At 34.3% G+C, this 19,230-nt stretch overlaps 1 protein-coding gene across 8 annotated transcripts in view; it reads left to right on the top strand.

The window, feature by feature from the left end:
* The window catches only part of Upf2 (UPF2 regulator of nonsense mediated mRNA decay), a 705,876-nt gene that overhangs the window by 412,531 nt on the left and 274,115 nt on the right, over positions 1 to 19,230 (top strand). For all 8 annotated transcript variants that reach the window (XR_016550243.1, XR_016550244.1, XR_016550245.1 and 5 more), the window contains one exon: positions 7,046 to 7,184. Coding sequence is in view for 5 of the 8 variants with exons in the window: in XM_090412106.1 (XP_090268232.1) it covers positions 7,046 to 7,184 (139 nt within the window). In the remaining 3 variants the exon portion in view is untranslated. The remainder of the gene's footprint in view (positions 1 to 7,045; positions 7,185 to 19,230) is intronic.

Raw genomic sequence — 19,230 nt, 5'->3', positions numbered from 1 at the left:
TCCTGCTCAAGACTAAATAGTGATCACTTCCAATTTCAAATCCTCTGTACACTCAGGTGTCCTGCACCATGGAGAAAACATCACTATCAACAATAACATAGTCAATGAGACTTTTCTCATTATTCCTTGACTCTTCTCCATGTGAATTTGTGCACATTTTTATGTTGGAACATAGTGTTAGTAATAACCAGTCCAAGACCTGAGCAGAAATCCAATAGGTATTTGCCATTATTATTAGCTTTGCTCTTTTCTCCAAATTTTCCCAAAACATTTTTGTATATCTGACAATCACTTCCTACTCTGTTATTTAGATCCCCAACAAGGACCAACTTTTCCTTTTTCATTGTGTCAATTGCTTTTTCTAAAGCCTCAAAAAATTCCTCCACTTCTACCTTAGTAGAACCTTCTGTGGGACCATAGGCACAAATAAGTCTCATTGTCCAATTCCCCATTCTGATATTTGCCCAAATCACTGTACTTGACACTGCCTGCTATTCAAGAAGATGAGCCTCACATTTTGTGTTGAATACTATGGCTACTCCTTCTTTTCCTTGATTGTCATTGCCTGAATATAACATTTTGTATTTATTGCTCAGAAAGATCTCACCAGTTTTTGTCTTTTTTGTTTCAGTCGCCCCTATTATGCCGAACTGGTACTTATCTAATTCCTCTGCTAGCTCCATTTCTTTGCTATTCAGGCTTCTTATGTTGATAGTACCGATCCTTAACTCTGGTGATGTTGAGTTGGGATGTGCATTCAGATTTGTTCCAGTATATGACTTTCCGGTGTTTGCTGTGGTTGCCTGGCGAAAACAACGGGGACATTGTTTAACCGGGCGACCCCCCAGCTGGCATGAAATTTTGTCATGTTGTACCATTATTTTGTATTTTGGTTTAACCAATAGGAATACAATTTGGTTGGCTAAATCTCAAATTGCCAGCCCATCCTCGTTCGTTCAGTATCCAGGTAGATACCCAACAGGGTACACCACGAGAAGGTGAGGATTGGACATTAGGTCAGAAGCCCTGGTCGGTTCTCTGCATTCCTTTAAAGGCTATGTGGAGGTCTCCTCTCAGTTATATAGCTTTCACCCTTAAGCACCCCATATATCATCATTATTATTTTTTTTTTTTTTTTTTTTCAATACAGAAGACTAAATATAAAATTTCTTAGCATGAAATAATAATATTGAATATCGCAATTTAGTTTATGCTGATAGTATTTATGTTATTTTATTATCATTTTCTTTAATATCATTACTCAAAAGTGCACTTATGATCTTAAACTAGCTCCGCAAATAGTAGCAGCACACAAGCTGTCTTTACTGTGCAGGAAAAGTGCAGTGATTTTCAAAATACACGTGTATTCGATAAATGAAACATGCTACCGTCTTAATTATTTGAGATAGAAAAATATATCACACCTGGATGGATGTCTAAATGCGCAGTACAGAAAAATAGTGAATGGTTAGTAGAATAAATATTCTTAAATAATTATTCTCCCTAATAACTATTCTAACTATTAATAGTTAGAATAATTAATAGAAATATGTAAATAGTTAATTGGAAAAAACAATCATCCCCAAATATGCTTAACTATGGTGCCCTTTGTCCCTAATCACCTTATCCCAGTTTGGTAAAAATTAATATCTACAGAGCTTATAGTATCTAAGTAAGAAAGAATATTAATTAATAACTTTATACAGAATAAAACATTTCAGAATGCTAAATATAATTGAAATAATAAATAATACATAAACTATTTCTTTTTTTTTTTTTTTTCTTATATAGGATTTCAAATTTTCTTGAAAAGAATTTTCATGTGGTTAATTTTCCACATTATGAATTTTCCCACAGTGAAGTGTGTGAACATAGTATAATAATAATAATAATATGAAGAAGAAGAATTAAATGAAATTAAAATTTTCATTATATAATTGCTCTGCGAATGGATTGTACACTGAACATAATTCAAAAAATTTGACAGCCTGAAATCTGTTCATCAGATTAATTCCAGAAAAAAATATATTTTAATTGAAAATACATATTTGAGTAATTACAGTATACTTGATGTAAATCAGCATAAGATTTAAATATAGATTTAAATATGAATTTTTTAAAAACACTTTATATTTATTAAAGATATGTGTGGCAAGCAGATTCTCCCGAGAAGAGAAAGAAATGCAAGGGAAGGGATGCTCAATTTTGCAAGAGAGAGAGAGGGGATAAAAATAAATATTGTTGCATGGAGATTCCATGATAAGAGTGATTGATGAATGTGATATAAAAAAATCGTGTTTCTTGGTGGGGGGGGATATTAATTTTAATGAGGGTATCAGAATGCACAGAGGTAAAGTGAAAGAGTTGATTGTATCGGAATGTAGAACAATTTGAAATCATCATGCTGTTTCCAGTTTCATTCATTCTCTCAGTTGCGTTTCCTTCCACCACTTTCGATCCTGCATTCCATCGTTTCCAGTTTCATTTGTTCTCTCAATTTCGTTTCCTTCCGCCACTCTTGCCTCACTTTCATCCTTTTTAATATCCGTTATGGATTTTATATTACTTGTTTTCTTTTTTAATTTTTTTAAAATTCTTTCGCCTCTCTTTCACACCATCCCCCTCTTTCGAACGTGCACTCATTTTCCACACGACATTCTCACTACTAACACTTTCTGTCATCAATTTCATATTTGCATTCATCAATTCCTCGTTCAGGTTGCACTTCGCACACACCCTCCTTCCATCCGCCCTAAACATTCACAACTCATTTATGTAATCGAAAGAATACATATAGCACACCTCATATTTAACGAAACGACTGAAGTCTAAATTAAAATCATGGAATGACAAAGCCGCCACCATGTTTTCTGCCAGTACTGCTCTAAGGTCTGAATAATAACGAGTTCGTAATTATTTCTGTAATTATGCTATAAAACTCTGTAGTACAACAATCACACTAAAAACCACAACAATACAAAATACACCACTAAATCAAAGAAAACAATCAACAAAAATCACAGATCCATCAGGAGCTTTCCAACAGCACGTTATTTGTACATCATAAACAGCACGCATTTGGCTGATTTTATCTCCTATTTAAGTAAAAATGGATAAAAGCTTATTAGATGCTTGAATAGATGTCAGACAAGTATGGAAAAAAAGAAAGAAGAAGAAGAAGAAGCCAGAGGAGTATGGTTATAAGTATATGTAAAATCAGCTCATACAGGAAGAGATCTCCACTCCAGTTCCTTTCATCATCCTCAGCAAAAATTGGATATTATACAATCTTTGTGGATGAATGGGAGCTTGTAAAGACAGCAGTACAGTAGTTCAACTGGAGGAATACCGTCAGGTCTAGAAAACTTTTCCAGGAGACAGGATTTTTCTGATGTCCTTCTGGCCCCAGCAGCTCATGTAAATGTAATAGACATAAGGTATAATTTTGAATATAGTGAATATAAATGTGTATCTTCCAAATTTTTCATAGCCATTATGTACTCTTTTCTTGGAGGTCTACCTAATTTTTAATGGTTGAGGGCAATTCAAAAAGATGTCTCTCAGAAAACTAAAGTACAGATTCATAAGAAAGAGCATATCTTAAAACCCTTTAACTGCCATGTTTCATCAAATTGTAGTAATATGTTGTTTTTCCTTTTAGGATTATAAAAAGACATGTCAGAGGCGTTGAAAAAATTCAAATACAGAAGTGCAGGCCATTATCAACTTTTTCATGCTGCAAGAAAAGTCTGCAATTGAAATTCACCAAACTTTGTGTGAGACTTTAGAGGACTGTGCCCAACATATCCAACAGTTGCCAGATGAATGACCAAGTATAAAACTGGGGATCCTGAGACAACAGATGCACCCAGGTCAGGAAGACCTTCCACAGCAATCACACCTGAAAACAGTGTTTGCCATGATCTTTGATGATAGACAAATACCAGCTTTTGCAGGTATCTGTTGCCTTTGCAGGACAACGCAACTGCTCGCACTGCTCATGAAACCCAACAGACAATACACAACTTGTGCTTTCGATGTCTGCCTCATCAACCTCATTCGCCAGAACTGGGCCCATCTCACTATGTCCTATTCCCAAATTTAAAGAAACACTTCAAAGGATCGAAATGTACCACAGATATGAAGTCATATCTGTAGCTGATGAGAGGACTGGTTTGTGAAATATGGGAAAGACTCTTTTCTCAGAGGACTGCAGATGTTGTAAGTGTATAGCACTTTGTGGGGAATATGTAGAATAATGTGTAAGTTACATGGTCCTACCCCAGTTCCTTCATGATAGTTCTGCTTCTTGTTAATGATGAAGAGAACTTCATGATAGTTCTGTGACACTTGCAGAACTATCATTGACAGAGCCAAGTTCAGCTGATTGATTACCCTCCCCCTCTCTCTCTCCCTCTCTATCATATACACAGAGGAAAGAGAGATTCTCTCCAGACACTGTCTCGGACATTTTCTGAAGATTTCACTGACATTATGCTGTAAGATCCCTTCTCAACTTATGTTTCTGTCATCTCCTCTCTTCCATGTGTTACTCACACTTGAAAACATATTTGCTTACTCTGTCATTATACACAATTCCTTAGTCCAGATATCATCCTGGTGATCCTTGGTCAGATCTTTTCATTTGTAAAGTTCTCTAAACATAGGTGGTGATATCTAACCACAGTAGTCAATATATGGTCTTCTGAAATCCTTGAACAGGAAACAAAAACTTCATTATTGCTATTAGTTATTGTTCTCTTAAATACTGAAGTAATCCCTTATGATGACTCAACCATTTAGCAGTGTGACATGTAAACTTTAACTCTCTTCTACCATTACCCTCAGGTTTCTCGCTTCATTGGCCACTTGTAGTGAATTATCATTAATACAGTACTTTGCCTAAATTCTTAATCTTGCACTTAGTAACATTGAACTGGTATGCACTGTCATTTATCCACAGTTACAACTAATCATGTCTTTCACTTGTTTTACCTATTATATAGTCTCTGTCACCAGAAATCGTCCCTTCCAGAAAATCTGCTTTAATTATTTGCTTATCTAGAACTTTTCTAATCACAGAAAATCCCACATCCTTTTTTTTTTCAAATATTCTTTTTTCTGTTATTTCAAACCTCTGTTTTTATTATTATTATTTTTCTTCCCTCATATCTTGTCACCTATTTTAAACTTTTTTGATCCTTAATAATTGTTTTCGAGTCTCTCCAATTATTGTTTTTGGTAGTATCGAGCATAACTGTGAAATGTCTGTGATCATATGGCACTTCTGTATCTCTTACCTGACTCACTTTCATCCATCTACCATACATTTTGCCACTTCCATTCATTCTATTATTGCACTTCCATTATTGCATAATAAGGCATTTGTACATGTATTTGCATATTCACTAGTCATTTTTAAACGAATTCGGTTTTTGAGTCAATTTTATATGTATGTCGAGGATTCTAATGAGATTTATTATGTAAGATTCTTACTAAAATTTACTCACAAAACTGAATTTAGTTTAAATTGAATTTATAAATTAGCTAGGAGCACATTTTTGGAAATATCTAGACTTGCCTTTTAAGGGAAAGTAACTATTCTATATAATTATTCATTCCACGTTAAATAACTATTCTGGAAACATTTGTATGCTTGGTCAAATAACTTTAATTTTCTGGTTTGTTTCATGCAATGAGTATGTTTTATTGATTTAATTTTTTTCCCCTAAAAAGCAAAATGATGCATTTGTTCATATCTTTTTTTATTTATTTATTAAAATATAAGAGAAGCTTCCTTGTTTTATAAATATGACCTCTGTATTGTTGGCTATTTGATTAAAAAAATATTTAAATAGCATTTTTTGCAAAATGATTAATAATAGGTACTTAGCAGTCGTATTTTTTCCGACTGGCCAACACCCAACATCCTAAACAAATACTAAAATATAAGCCAATTGGTAGAAAGAGAAGGCAGGGTATAATAAATTTAGTTTAATCCTTTATCAAAATGTGAGCAAACAAAGTTTGCGCCTGAAAGTATCTTCAGGACTGGGGTAAGGTGGTACAACACTAGGGCACTCCTTGCAAAGGTGGAGCAACCTACCAACACTCCTATCTCAGTATCTCTTTGTTTGCTCACACTTGGATAAAGGATTAAACTAACTTTATTATACTCTAACCAAGTGAAAAATAAACTTTCAACGTCTTTCTTTAAATCCAGAGTAACTTATTAAAAAAGGGTGGCACACCATTTGGCAACTCCTATAGGTGGAGATGACCTGCTAATGCTTCTGCCTGGTATCTCCAATTGGGCCTGGCTCCCACTGAAGAGACCTCAATAAAGGTCAAAACTAGTCTGGGTTGTGGCCCTTCCCTTAATGCATAACTTTAGACATATCTGCAAGGAGATGTGTTTTGCATAATGGGAGATACTGAGATAGGAGTGTTGGTAGCTTGCTCCACCTTTGCAAGGAGTGTCCTGGTGCTGTACCACCTTACCCCAGTCCTGAAGATACTTTCAGGCGCAAACTTTGTTTGCTCACACTTTGATAAAGGATTAAACTAAATTTATTATACTCTAACCAAGTGAAAAATAAACTTTCAATATAATAAATTTAGTTTAATCCTTTATCCAAGTGTGTGCAAACAAAGTTTGCGCCTGAAAGTATCTCGGTACTGGGGTAAAGTGGTACAACACTGGGCAACTCCTTGCAAAGGTGGAGCAAGCTACCAACTTTCCTATCTCAGTATCTCCCATAATGCAAAACACATCTCCTTGCGGATATGTTTAATGTTATGCATTAAGGGAAGGGCCACTACCCAGACTAGTTTAGCAAGGCAGGGTAGACCTCAAAAAAGGATATTGGATGGATAATGAGACCAGAACAGACCAATATGGTCTATACCCATAATTAGTGTTATGATGGTGATTTTTTTGCTTAATTTGTTTAATGTTGACAACTTTACAGTTTTATAAAGGTCTGCAGTTTTTATTACTTTTTGGTCTAATTTTAATTAATTTATGTTTTCTTTATATTTTCAGATTAATCATCCAAAATATAATCAACGTAGAGTTAGTATGGTGCGATATCTTGGTGAACTATATAATTATCGCATGGTGGAATCTTCAGTGATATTTAGAATACTGTATTCGTTGATCACATTTGGTGTTGCATATGATGGTAATTTCTAATTCAAAATTTAATTTTCTGGGTTTTATTGAGAAGCCATTTATTCACTAGTATAAAATTTCAGTATTTCTTTTCAAATGTCCTTATATAATCATAAGAGAATGGTAATAGAATTGATTCATAAACAGTCATATTTAAATATATGGTATTATATATTTAAATATTATGGATATATATCATCATCATCATCATCATCAAATTCCTGCCATGTACCCTCAAGGGGTGTACAGGATATGACAGTACTACATGAAAAAATTACATCATTACTAACTTCCTATCTACAATTTTCCTCCAAATCAGTCTGTTACTTGTCAAGACTCCAACATTATCAGATCTTATATTTCTATCGTCTAAGGCACTTTGTACCGTATCAATCCACCTATATCTTGGTCTTCCTCTGGGTCGTTTTCCTGCCAACCTGGCAGAGAACACTTGTTTTGCTAATCTTTCCTCTCCCATTCTATTTAAGTGACCATACCATCTGAGATTAGCTCTGCTAACGCATTCCTGGATGCTGACAATGTCAAGTTCTTTCCTAATATTCTCATTTTTAATATGATATTGCCATTGATGCCATCTGTTCACGCCTCTAATCTTTCTCAGGACTCTCATATCTGCGGTATCTAGTCTTTGGTCAAGTGTTTTACTTCTGACCCAGCTCTCAGATCCATAAGTTAAAATTGGTTTGAACACAGTCTTGTATACAGCTAATTTAGTGTTCCGACTAATTTCTTTCTTATTCCATATGAATTTATTCAATTGACTTCCCACGATACCAGCTTTGCTGATTCTGTTGTCTATTTCTATATTTAGTTTACCATCTTCAGTAAAAATTGTGCCTAAGTAGCTGAAATGTTTTACTTGTTCCACAGGTTCTCCATTCACAACACAGTTGACATTTTCAATGATTCTGCCTATTTTCATTGTCTTTGTCTTTTTATTGCTGACCTTCATACCATATCTATTACAACAGCTATTCAATTTAGTCAGAGGATATATGTCAGATGGATATATATTGAACAACCTAATTGAATGGTAATAGAATTGATTCTTAAACAGTCATATTTAAATATATGGTATTATATATTTAAATATTATGGATATATATATTGAACAACCTAATTTGCAAAGTTGAGTATTATTATTATTTTTTCCTCTATTTAATTATAATGGATATATAGAACCATTTAATTTGCACAGTTAATTATTATTCTTATTTTCTCAGTTATGTCCATTGAGTTACTCTTAGAACTCATTCAGAGATAAAACCACCTCTTGTCATCCCATTTTGCTCTTTCACTACTCTCCATGAAAAAAAGAAAAAGTCCTCATACTCTTGCTGCTAACCACACTGATATAATTCCAAGGAATTGTTCCCTAATTGCCTGCCATGTATTGAAAAAAGTCTTTTATGTCAATCCTATGAAACTGCTTCAGTAATTTATATGCTTCTATTTATATGACTAGATGTAACTTACTATTGTTTTGGGTTCAAGGCTGCTAGTGTAAAATTTGTGATTTTTATCTGTTTTATTGTGTTTTTCTCTTAGAAAATTAGTGTTTTTAGTATATTAGTGTAGATTTTCATGTTTTTAGTGTTTTATAACATATTTTTGTTAAGATATTGCAATAATAAACATAGTTTAAAATGGTATCAAAAGCACACAAAAAACAATGCTAAGAAGAGCAGAGAAGTTGAGAATAAGAATGGAATGGGAATCATCGCCAATCTACTTATTTGTCGTAAGTGAGAAATCAGCAGTAGTTTCAGTTTAATCATCAGTGTTATTTACACAATGCTGATTCTTTGGCATATTATGTCATAAATAGTTTTTTTTTTTTGTACTTTTTTTTTACCTTATTACACCTAACAAATACTGACTGTCACTTATTTTGTCATGATGAAATATGCACACCTCATTTTATCTTTAGGGAGAACTCAGGGTGTGGTGACATGACCAACTAATCATGATGACCTAATGTAACGTGTCAACAGAAGAAATTGGCTTATTTTGAACCCCCCCCCCCTCCATTGACGGAATTAAGGGTTTGAAAATTCAGAAAGATTATTAAGATTTCTTTCTGAATTTTCAATCCCTTAATTCACATAAAAACTTGATGTGGATGGTTTTTGATTGTTTTCTCAGTTGCCATCATGCCATAAAACATCACTGGCTCTATTGTAGACCTAAGGATTTTATTTTCTTGAAAGATTTAATTGTTTTGATTGTATTTATTCTCAACTCTTTTTTGTAAAAATACAGAAGAAATTGCTGTTTTTGTCATAATAATAATAAATTACAATAATTATTGAAAAAACAAAAAAAAAATGCTTTTTTTATGTATGTGTGTGTGTGTACAGTAGAGAACAAATTAATTCAAACACATATTTTAAAGAAAAATTTTAATTTTGAGGAAAATAAGTACAAAAATTAAATTCCAACTTAATAATTTATGTGCTCCTCAGTTCATTAATTTGCTTAGGCATGGATTCTACTAAAGTAGAACACATTTTTCTTATTTCTGCATCTCAAAACCATATATATTTATAATGTATTGTATTAAGTTATCCTTTGCATCACAATTTAATTTTCCAAGTCTCTTTTTGATTACGGTCCACAAATTTTCTATTGGGTTAATGTCAGGAAAATTACTTGGCCACTGGAGCAATTGGATGTTGTGATTTTTGAGGAACTCTTTCACTTTTTTTGAAGTGTGGCATGGAGCAAGATTCTGTTAGATAATGAGTTCTTTGTCTTCCTGGTTCTGTGGGATCACTCTTTTCTTCAATATTTTTATGTATTGGTCACTTTTCATCATATCGTCAACAGGTGCAAGTGATCCATCATGTGTAAAATAAAAAACATCTTTTTAGTTTGGTGTTTAGGAGTTTGTTGAAGGTGGGTGGGAGAAGTCTTCTCAGTTACCAATTTCAAACATAGGATACTTGCTCTCCTTGGATAAAGAAATGGTTCATAACTGAGAATATGACCCTTCCACTTCTGAACAGGCCAGTCTTTGCACACTTTTTCCCACTGGAGCCTCTTTTTGTGCATAGCCTCATCAACAGTTATTTCTTTTTTGGGCTTCAGGTCTGTGGGCAGTCCTCCCTGCTTCCAACAATCTTCGACGGACTGTCATGTTAGAAACATTAATCCTACTAGCTGCCAACGCTCTATTTAAGTTTACAGAAGACAATTTTTGATTCATTTTGCTTTTCCTAATTAGTAAATGATCTTGAGTAAGTATAGTTTCCTTTTTTGCTCACATTTGCCTTTTCTGTCAGGAGAAAAGTTACCTGTCATCCTAAATCTCTTTAAAATCACATTAACAGTACCCAAACACCATACTCATTGGCAGTTGTCTTTGAGTCATGGATGTGTGTTGAGAAAGAGTACATATTTTTGAATGCTTTCTTGGAGACATATCCATTTTATAGCTACACAAAATGAATTAAACACTACGAATGTCAATTTGTTTACACTATTAAAAATGCATGGCATTATTAATGAACATTGTAAAGACAGTTAACACACACAGCAGTCAACCAAAATAGTGAGTCAAAATCAAAAATAGTAAACTGAAATAAAAACCAAACCAAAAACTTGAAAATTTGGCTTGTTCAGATTAATTTGTTCACTACTGTACATATACAAATTTTTTTAACTCACAATTAAGTGATGCAGTGATTTCACTCTTGGATATAAAATTAATTTCTCTCATAAAAACATGTCTACTTCAACAAGGTAACAGTTAGCCTTAGAATTAACAAAAGCTTATACAATGACCAGATCTGAGATCGAAAATGTGATTATGATATATTAGGCAACTGTGAACCCACCCAAACACACACCCAGAATGTGCTTTGACTGGTGAACCAGCACAAAATATTTCAATCCCTATGTGTGCAAAGGTTTCAATATTTCAATCCCTATTCGTGACCCTTACATTTTTGTATCCATTATCTGATGTATTAGTCTTCACAGTATTCCATATTCCCTGGCCTATTTTTTAACCTTCCTTCTTCCAAATAATGAAGTGAATGAGCTACTATGAAGTGAATGTCAGCTCACTTCATAGTAGCTCAGACCATAACTACCATCGCCATGTTTCCTTTTCTAATGATCCTTATTGTCTCACATTATTTAGTGTCAAGATGAGATGCGCTCTTTAATTTTTCCTTCTACTTTCCATGGCTTGATAACTATATCTTTTTTTCTGTTTTTTCTGTTATTTTTTTATTTCTGTTTTTAAATGGTCAGCAGCAGCTGTGAGATCTCTTCTGATCTCACAGCTGCTGCTGACCATTTAAAAACAGAAATTATTGCTGGAATGAAGGCCTTTATCACCCACTCTGGCCATTATCTAAAACCCTCCTCTCTGTATGAAGCACCTGTTCATTGTGTTGGGGACCTCACACCCAGTGTTTGTACTGGCTCTTTTCATTCTTATCCTTTTCTATGTTTTTCTTTCCTTATTCTTCATACTTCTTTTTCTTCTCCTGTTTTTTTTATGTCCAGCACAAATCTTCCAGACTACCATCGCTTTGATCTAACTCCTTGCCGCTGTGTTTGCCATGCTGTGTAACCTATGAACACCAAGAAAGGAGTCATTTGGTAGTCTTGCACAATTTTCGTCTTTGCTTCGGCAAGTGGTGGTCCTCGATAGCCCAGCCAAGATTAATCAACTAGTTGGCTTGCTGCAAGAGTTAGTGGTGTTGTTGTGTCTCTTTCCCCATGGTATGGGATTTAGGACTCAAGACTTGTTATGGTGCTAGTGATGTCCAGGCTAGTCCTGATGTTTTTTCACTCCCAGGTGCAGTCATTGCTTGCTGGAGTCTGAGCATATGTATGTGGTTCTGTGCAGTTGGGAAGCTCAGGGGAGCAACAAGCCCCAGCCCTGTCTAGAAACTGTCACAGCATCAACTGAGAACAAAACCACCAAGGTAGCAATAAACATACCAATCTTTGTAATATTACACTGAACTGAATAATGTCCACTCTGTAAATTCCTGTTAGTTTGCAAATAAAAGCACTCTTAGAAGTTCTAGATATTACACTAACAATATTACACATATGCTGTCAAATACATTACTGCCTTGGGGTTTATATATACTACTGTTAAATTGTGAATGAACAATTTTATGATTTATTAATACTTCATTTATGATTTAACATGAATTGCATTTCCTGAGCTATTTGCCTGTCCTATACAATGATTACAGGCCACTCGCCATAAGAACAGACTTTTATCTCAGTGGCAGTTATCCTGGAATAGAGACCAACAACAGGCTCTATTATTATTATACAGGCACCTCCATGGAGTCTGAGGACTCATCACGGGAGACCCAATCTATCCACACAATCTAACAGACAAAGCACTCAGAACTGATTCTGGCAACCCATTCACAATTCTCCAAGCAAAAAATCTAGTCCTCACATCCCTACTAACCACATCTTTATCCAATTTCCAGGGGATGATTCCTTGTTCTGGTCCCTCTAGCCAAATGCTAAAACATTTCCTCCTGCATCTATCCTATAAAACCCTTTAAGCAACTTAAATGTTTCTATCATATCCAATCTTTTTCTCTTATCAACCAACTTATGCAATCCACACATCTTCAATCTATCCTCATAGGGAACATTCTACAGGCCACTCACCATGTTGGTCACTTGCCTCTGAATACTCTCCATTGCTTCCTCTTCCCCAAGAAACCCAAGAGACCAGACTTGAGCATAGTAATCCCAATGTCGGCATATCAAGGCCTTATAGAGAGAAATGACAACTTCCTTATCTATGCTTGTTAATGTGTCAATAGCCAAGTAATCTTAATGGCTACCTTAGCAATATATCCTCTAAACTTTAACTCTCTGTCTACTACCACCTCCCTAAATCTATAGCTTCATCAACTTCCTGGAGTACAGTGCCATCAATATGATACACGGCTTGTAATCTATTCATCCCAAAATGCATAACTTTACATTCTCGACATTAAACTGACACTCGATAATTTTTGTCCATACTGACAGCCTATTTAAATCGTCCTGCAAACTCTCCACATTGCCTTGATTAACTATTACTCTACCTAATTTCACACCATCAGCAAACAACTGAATATTTTCTTTCAATTGTTTCCTATATCATTTATGTACAAATTAAACAATGGTCCCAGGACTGAACCTTGCAGCACACCACTAGTCACTTGTTTTCACCTTGATTCTGTCCCTCCATATACCACTTTTTGATATTTGTCCAGCAGCCATCCTCTTATTCACTTAACCAGTGTCATATCCATCCCCATTTGTTCTAATATGTATAAAGAGTTCTATGTGGTATTCTGTTGAATGCCTTGGCAAAATTTTCATGTATCCATTTTCTTTATCAAATCAAGTCTCCATCAAATGAAGTTTGATAAGTTTAATGTCTAATCTATTCAGAGATAAAGAGGTTGTTCTTGCTTGGCTCCATAGGTCATAGTTGTCTTATACATACTTTCCTATTGAGGGGGAGATATCATGCATATGTGCGAGTTCTATATTATTGGACTAACCACCATTCATTCATCTTTTAATTGCCTGCCTTCGTTTCTTCAATGAGTACAGTCTTTTTTTTTTTCAGACATTTATAATCCATCTGAGCCATAAACACTCAAGCAGATTTTGTCGAATTCATCGTTTTGTTTTCAATTTTTGCAGAGAATTAATATTTATCACCTTATATGAATTATGTACATATTCTGTATATTGGTATTATTAGTTGATGTATAGATGTAGATAAACTTTTAATACCTGGTTTATTTTGTATGTTTTTATGGAGTTTTTTTTTTTACAATTTTTTACATCCCTTTACATTTATTTTGATTCACTGATTTTTTTTAAACCTGTTTATGTTCTTTTAATTATTTACTACGTATTTATTACCTTGTGTACTGTAAAGACGTGTCTTGACACAGTGTGACCCTGGTTGTCCTTGCACCATTAAAGCCTAAACCACTCAACCTATCCATAACCTTGATTCTCCAACGTGTGCCAAGATGGTATAAATAAAAATTCTGTACCAATAGTGGCTTGAGATACAAGAACTCCAGCTGACAAACTTCACACTGAACCTATAGCTGAAGGGGAAAAAAATAAAATAAAAACCCTGAATGATTAATGTAAAACCTTATTTTATGCTTAACCAGCATTCCTTCTGATTCTTTGTTAAAGATGGGCACTTCTTTCCTATCCTTTATACTTTATCCTTTCACATCTAGGCATCACCCAAAGGTAAAGCTTATTTTCTGGCATTGTTTTTTCCCTCCAACTCTTGCACATCTGATCACCTCCTGCTCTATATGGAATCTACATCCATCTTGGATGCAAACAGTTGAAAAGTTTGGAGAAACCTATATGTGGTCCCACTTGACCTTTTCAGGACATTTCAAATACTAATACTAAAATATAAGCCAATTGGAAAGGGAAGGCAGAGTAGACCTCAAAAAAGAATATTGGATGAATAATGAGACCGGAACAGACCAGTATGGTCTATACCCGTAATTAGCGTTATGATGATCATCATCATCATCATTGGATCTGATAGAGGCTTATTATGATTTGGAAACATGATTGAATAAGTAAATAGATAATTGGGGGCTACTTTCAGTACTTAATAATCTACTTTACATAGTCCTGTGTTTACCAGACTCAGCTTAGGACAAGCCTTTCAACTTTAGCAATTGGCTCACCGGTTTCTTTTCTGTGCATTCCATTCACTAGATATTTATGGTAGCTTATCCTCTTTTCTGCATTTTTCTGACCAATGTCAGAGTACTGCTGAGCTCTTGTTCATGCACCTACTCTTCCTTCTCTGCATAAATTACTTTCTCTCACTCAAGCTGATCTTCTAAATAACACTCAATTTTTGATTTTAGTCTGTGTTTCATTCATTATATTTAATATAATCTTTGAAGCTTAGTGTTCAATAATTTTAGCAGTCTCTTGCATTCCTTTTTTTAGATGTTGATACTACCAAGCATCTGTAGAAATCATATCCTCTTGATAAATTGACATAATCACCTTCAACACCAAAGGCTCCTTAGTTGCATCTCCCAGATTTTTTTAAAAAAATTCAGTGGGCTTTTAATTTCTTTATCCAGTAATTCAAATATAAGACTTATTTTTCAACTTCATCATCATTATCATCAAATTCCTGATATGTATCCTCAAGGGATGTGGTAATATCCTATTATGATGGTGCTCCATGAAAAAGTTACATCATTACTAACTTCATATCAACAATTTTCCTCCAAAATAATCTGTTATCTGCCCTTCTGGGTCTTTTTCCTGCCAACCTGTCAAAGAACACTTGTTTTGCTAACCTTTCCTCTCCCATTCTGTTGTGACCATGCCATCTGAGATGGCATGGTCACAACAGAATGGGAGAATGGCATTCAGGAAGGTGTCTCTGCTCACACCTGCCTGAATGTTAACAATGGCAAGTTCTTTCCTAATATCCTCATTTTTAATATGCCATATCTTACTGCCATTGATGATATCTGTTCACTTCCCTAATCTTTCTCAGAGCTCTCATAATTGTGGTCTCCAGTCTTTGATCAAGTGTTTTGTTTCTAACTTAGCTCTCAGATCCAAAGTAAAACTAGTTTGTACACCGTCTTGTATATAGGAATTTTGGAATGCTCACTATGGAGAGAGGTTGAAGAGATGTGGATTGCAGAGTTTGTGGATAGGAGGAAAAAAGGTTATATAGAGATGTTTAAGTTGGTGAGAGGATTTTATCATATTAATCGAGAAGGGATTATAAAAAGAGTAGAAGGTGAGAGGGGAAGAACCAGAGACCATCCCTGGAATTTATGTAAGAATATGGTGGTGGGGGGGTGAAGTAGATTTTTTACATGGAGAATTGTCAGTGAATGGAATACATTACAGGAATATGTTAATGCAAGGAGCATTAAGGATTTTAAGATTCAGTATGATAAATATGTTGTCAGTTGAATGAACCTTCTATGATGAGTCTGTCAACTCCATGGAGGGTGGAGTAATAATAACTAATTTGGTATTTTGACTAATTTATTTCTTTTTCCATATAAATTTATTCAACTGACTTCCTGCCATACCAGCTTTACAGATTCTGTTGTCTGATTCCATATTTCATTTGCCATCTTCACAAAAATTTGTGCCACAAAAAAATAGGTGAAATGTTTTACTTCTTCCACAGGTTCTCCATTCAAGATAGTTATTTTCAGTTTTTCTGCCTATTTTCATTGTTTTTGTCTTTTTATTGTCAATTCTCATACAAAATTTATTACAACAGTTGAAATTAAATATTCAATTTAGTCAGGGAATCTTGCAGACTTATATTGAATTTATTTAAAAGCATAACATCATCTGCATAAAGTAAAGAGCTAAGCTTAACATCACAAATTTTGATATCAGGTTTAATACTACTTCATAATGTAATTCATATAGATAATATGCTCCCTTATAACACACCTAATTTAACATCAAACCATCATCATTCCTACCTCCTTCAGTTCTAACTGTTGACTTACAGCTCAAATAGAGACTATATATTGCTTGATTTAATGTCCCATTTACATCATAACTGTAGTGTTTTGAAGAGCATTCCTCTTGGCTCATTGTGATATTCCTTTTCCAGATCTACAAAACTTAAATACAAATCCTTGTTATATTACCAAGATTTCTCAACTGTTTGTCTTAAAATGAAAATCTTATCCTGACAACCTCTATTTGGCCTGAATCCAGCTTCCCTTCCACAAGTTTTCTTAGCTATTTTTCAAGCATGCTTTTAGAAATCTTTCCAGGAACACTCATTAAGGAAATACAGACCTCTATAATTCTTTCAGTTTTATTTCGATTTTTATAGATGAGCACTATGAGAGCTATACTGCAGTCATCCAGAATTTGACTCTCTGACAGGCCTTCTGAATTATGCAGTGCAGCCACTGCAAAACTTTTTATACTTCCATATATTATTATCTATTTCAGCTGACTTTCCACATTTCAAGTTTTTTGATTGTTTTTTCTACTTGAAAAGTATTCCTAATTGCACTTCTGTTTCATTTAGCAATCTTTCAGAGTAACTACTCCAGACATCTATAATATCTTTAGTTTTCATGTCACCTTTATCATCTCTGATTCCTTTTACAGCACTGTTTTTATTTTTCCCATTTCTGAGCTTTTTCAACAGCCTCCAGAATATTTTGCTTCCTTGCTGATATTTATTTTCTATATTCTTACCAAAGTCTTCCCATGACTTTTAGCTAGTTTTGCACAAGCTGACTTACTTGCCTGGAACTTTTAATATTTCTTCTTTTCCTTGACTATCTCTTTAATTTCCTGAGTCCACCATGAAGTTCTGATTTTTCTGTCCTTGTAGACGACCTCACCACATGCTTCTCTGGCTGAATCAATATTTTCTTAAGGGTTTGCCACTGAGTTGCCAACATTTGGTGACTTCAGTTTTATCCTACTCAAAACTAAATAGTAATCTTCCAATTTCAAATCCTCTGTATACTTTTGTGTCCTGAACCAGTGGGAAAAAATTGACTATGTCTTTGTCAACAATAACATAGTCAATGAGAATTTTCTTATTTCTTGCATCATCTCACCATATGAATTTGTGTGCATTTTTATGTTGGAACATGGTGTTAGTGATAACTAGTCCATGTCCTGAACAGAAATCCAGTAGGTACCTTACCATTATTATTTGCTTTGCTCTTTTATCCAAATTTTCCCAGAACATTTCTACTCTGCTGTTAGATCTCCAACAAGGTCCATATTTTCCTTTTTCATTGTGTCAGCTGCCTTCTCTAATGCCTTGAAAAATTCCACCATTTCTTCCGTAGAACTGTCTGCAGACCATAGGCACAAATAAGTGTTATTATCCAGTTCCCCATTCTGATATTCCACATTGCTCTACTTGATATTGCTTGTCATTCAAGAGGATTATCCTTGTATTTAGTGTGGAATATTATAGCTACTCCTTTTCAACTTCATATTCAGCTTTAACATTCAATAATTTCATTATTCATATTTAATACATCATGTAAGTCTTCAAGATATTCCTTCCATCTCTCTGCTATTTTGATATACCAGTAAGTAATTTCCCTTTTTCTTGTACCACTTTATTTTTTGTTTTGGGTCACAAGCATATGTAGCAATTATTCAATATGCTTTGTCATCTTTTCCTAATCTTATGTTCAGACTTTAATGTTTCTTCATCCACTTTGCTACTTTTTACAATTCCTCAGTCTCTTATATTACTCCTTTCTTTCTAAAGTCTTATTTATCCTTGCTTTATTTATTTATTTACTAGGGGGCTCTGCCCCCTGTCTTCCAGACTGACTTTGAGGCTGGTTCTCCATGAATTTTGAAGACTCTACACTCAGGGCAGCCCCTGAGTTTCATAATGTTTCAAATAACTTGACAAAAAACGTTACATAAAAAGGCTTATCATTATATTTATATATATATATATATATATAGGATAGATTTTGACATATTGAATAGTTATTAAACATTCATTCCTATCAGAGGATTCAGTTTAGCAAATAGTTATTCTGTATCCTTAATGAATATACCAAAAAGATGGATATATCAAACATGGCAAACAAACTTGTCATCATCATTTTTCTTCATTCCATCCACCTCTGTTCTTTGGAACAATCACCACTGTACCATTTTTCCCAATGAATACAATCTCAACTTTTTAAGAAACATTATTCGATTACTATTTTCTCCTTAATCACTTTCCGATATGTGGCACTGTTGTGGTATAGGTCTTTGTAACCTTTCATGTGTGGGATAATTATTTTTTTAAAAAAAAATTTAGCCAATTTAACAGAAAACATCCAGTTTTGCACAAGCTGACTTACTTGCCTGGAACTTTTAATATTCTTTCTTCTTTTCCTTGACTGTCTCTTTAATTTCCTGAGTCCACCATGAAGTTCTGATTTTTCTGTCCTTGTAGATGACCTCACCACATACTTCTCTGGCTGAATCAATATTTTCTTCAG

This window comes from Typopeltis vanoorti, chromosome 2 (genome assembly GCF_054136105.1).
Source record: "Typopeltis vanoorti isolate ZY-2024b chromosome 2, IOZ_Tvanoo_1.0, whole genome shotgun sequence".
In the NCBI taxonomy this organism is placed as follows: domain Eukaryota; kingdom Metazoa; phylum Arthropoda; class Arachnida; order Uropygi; family Thelyphonidae; genus Typopeltis; species Typopeltis vanoorti.
The sequence above is the reverse complement of the archived record's forward strand: the minus strand, read 5'-3'. Positions and strand labels throughout refer to the sequence as shown.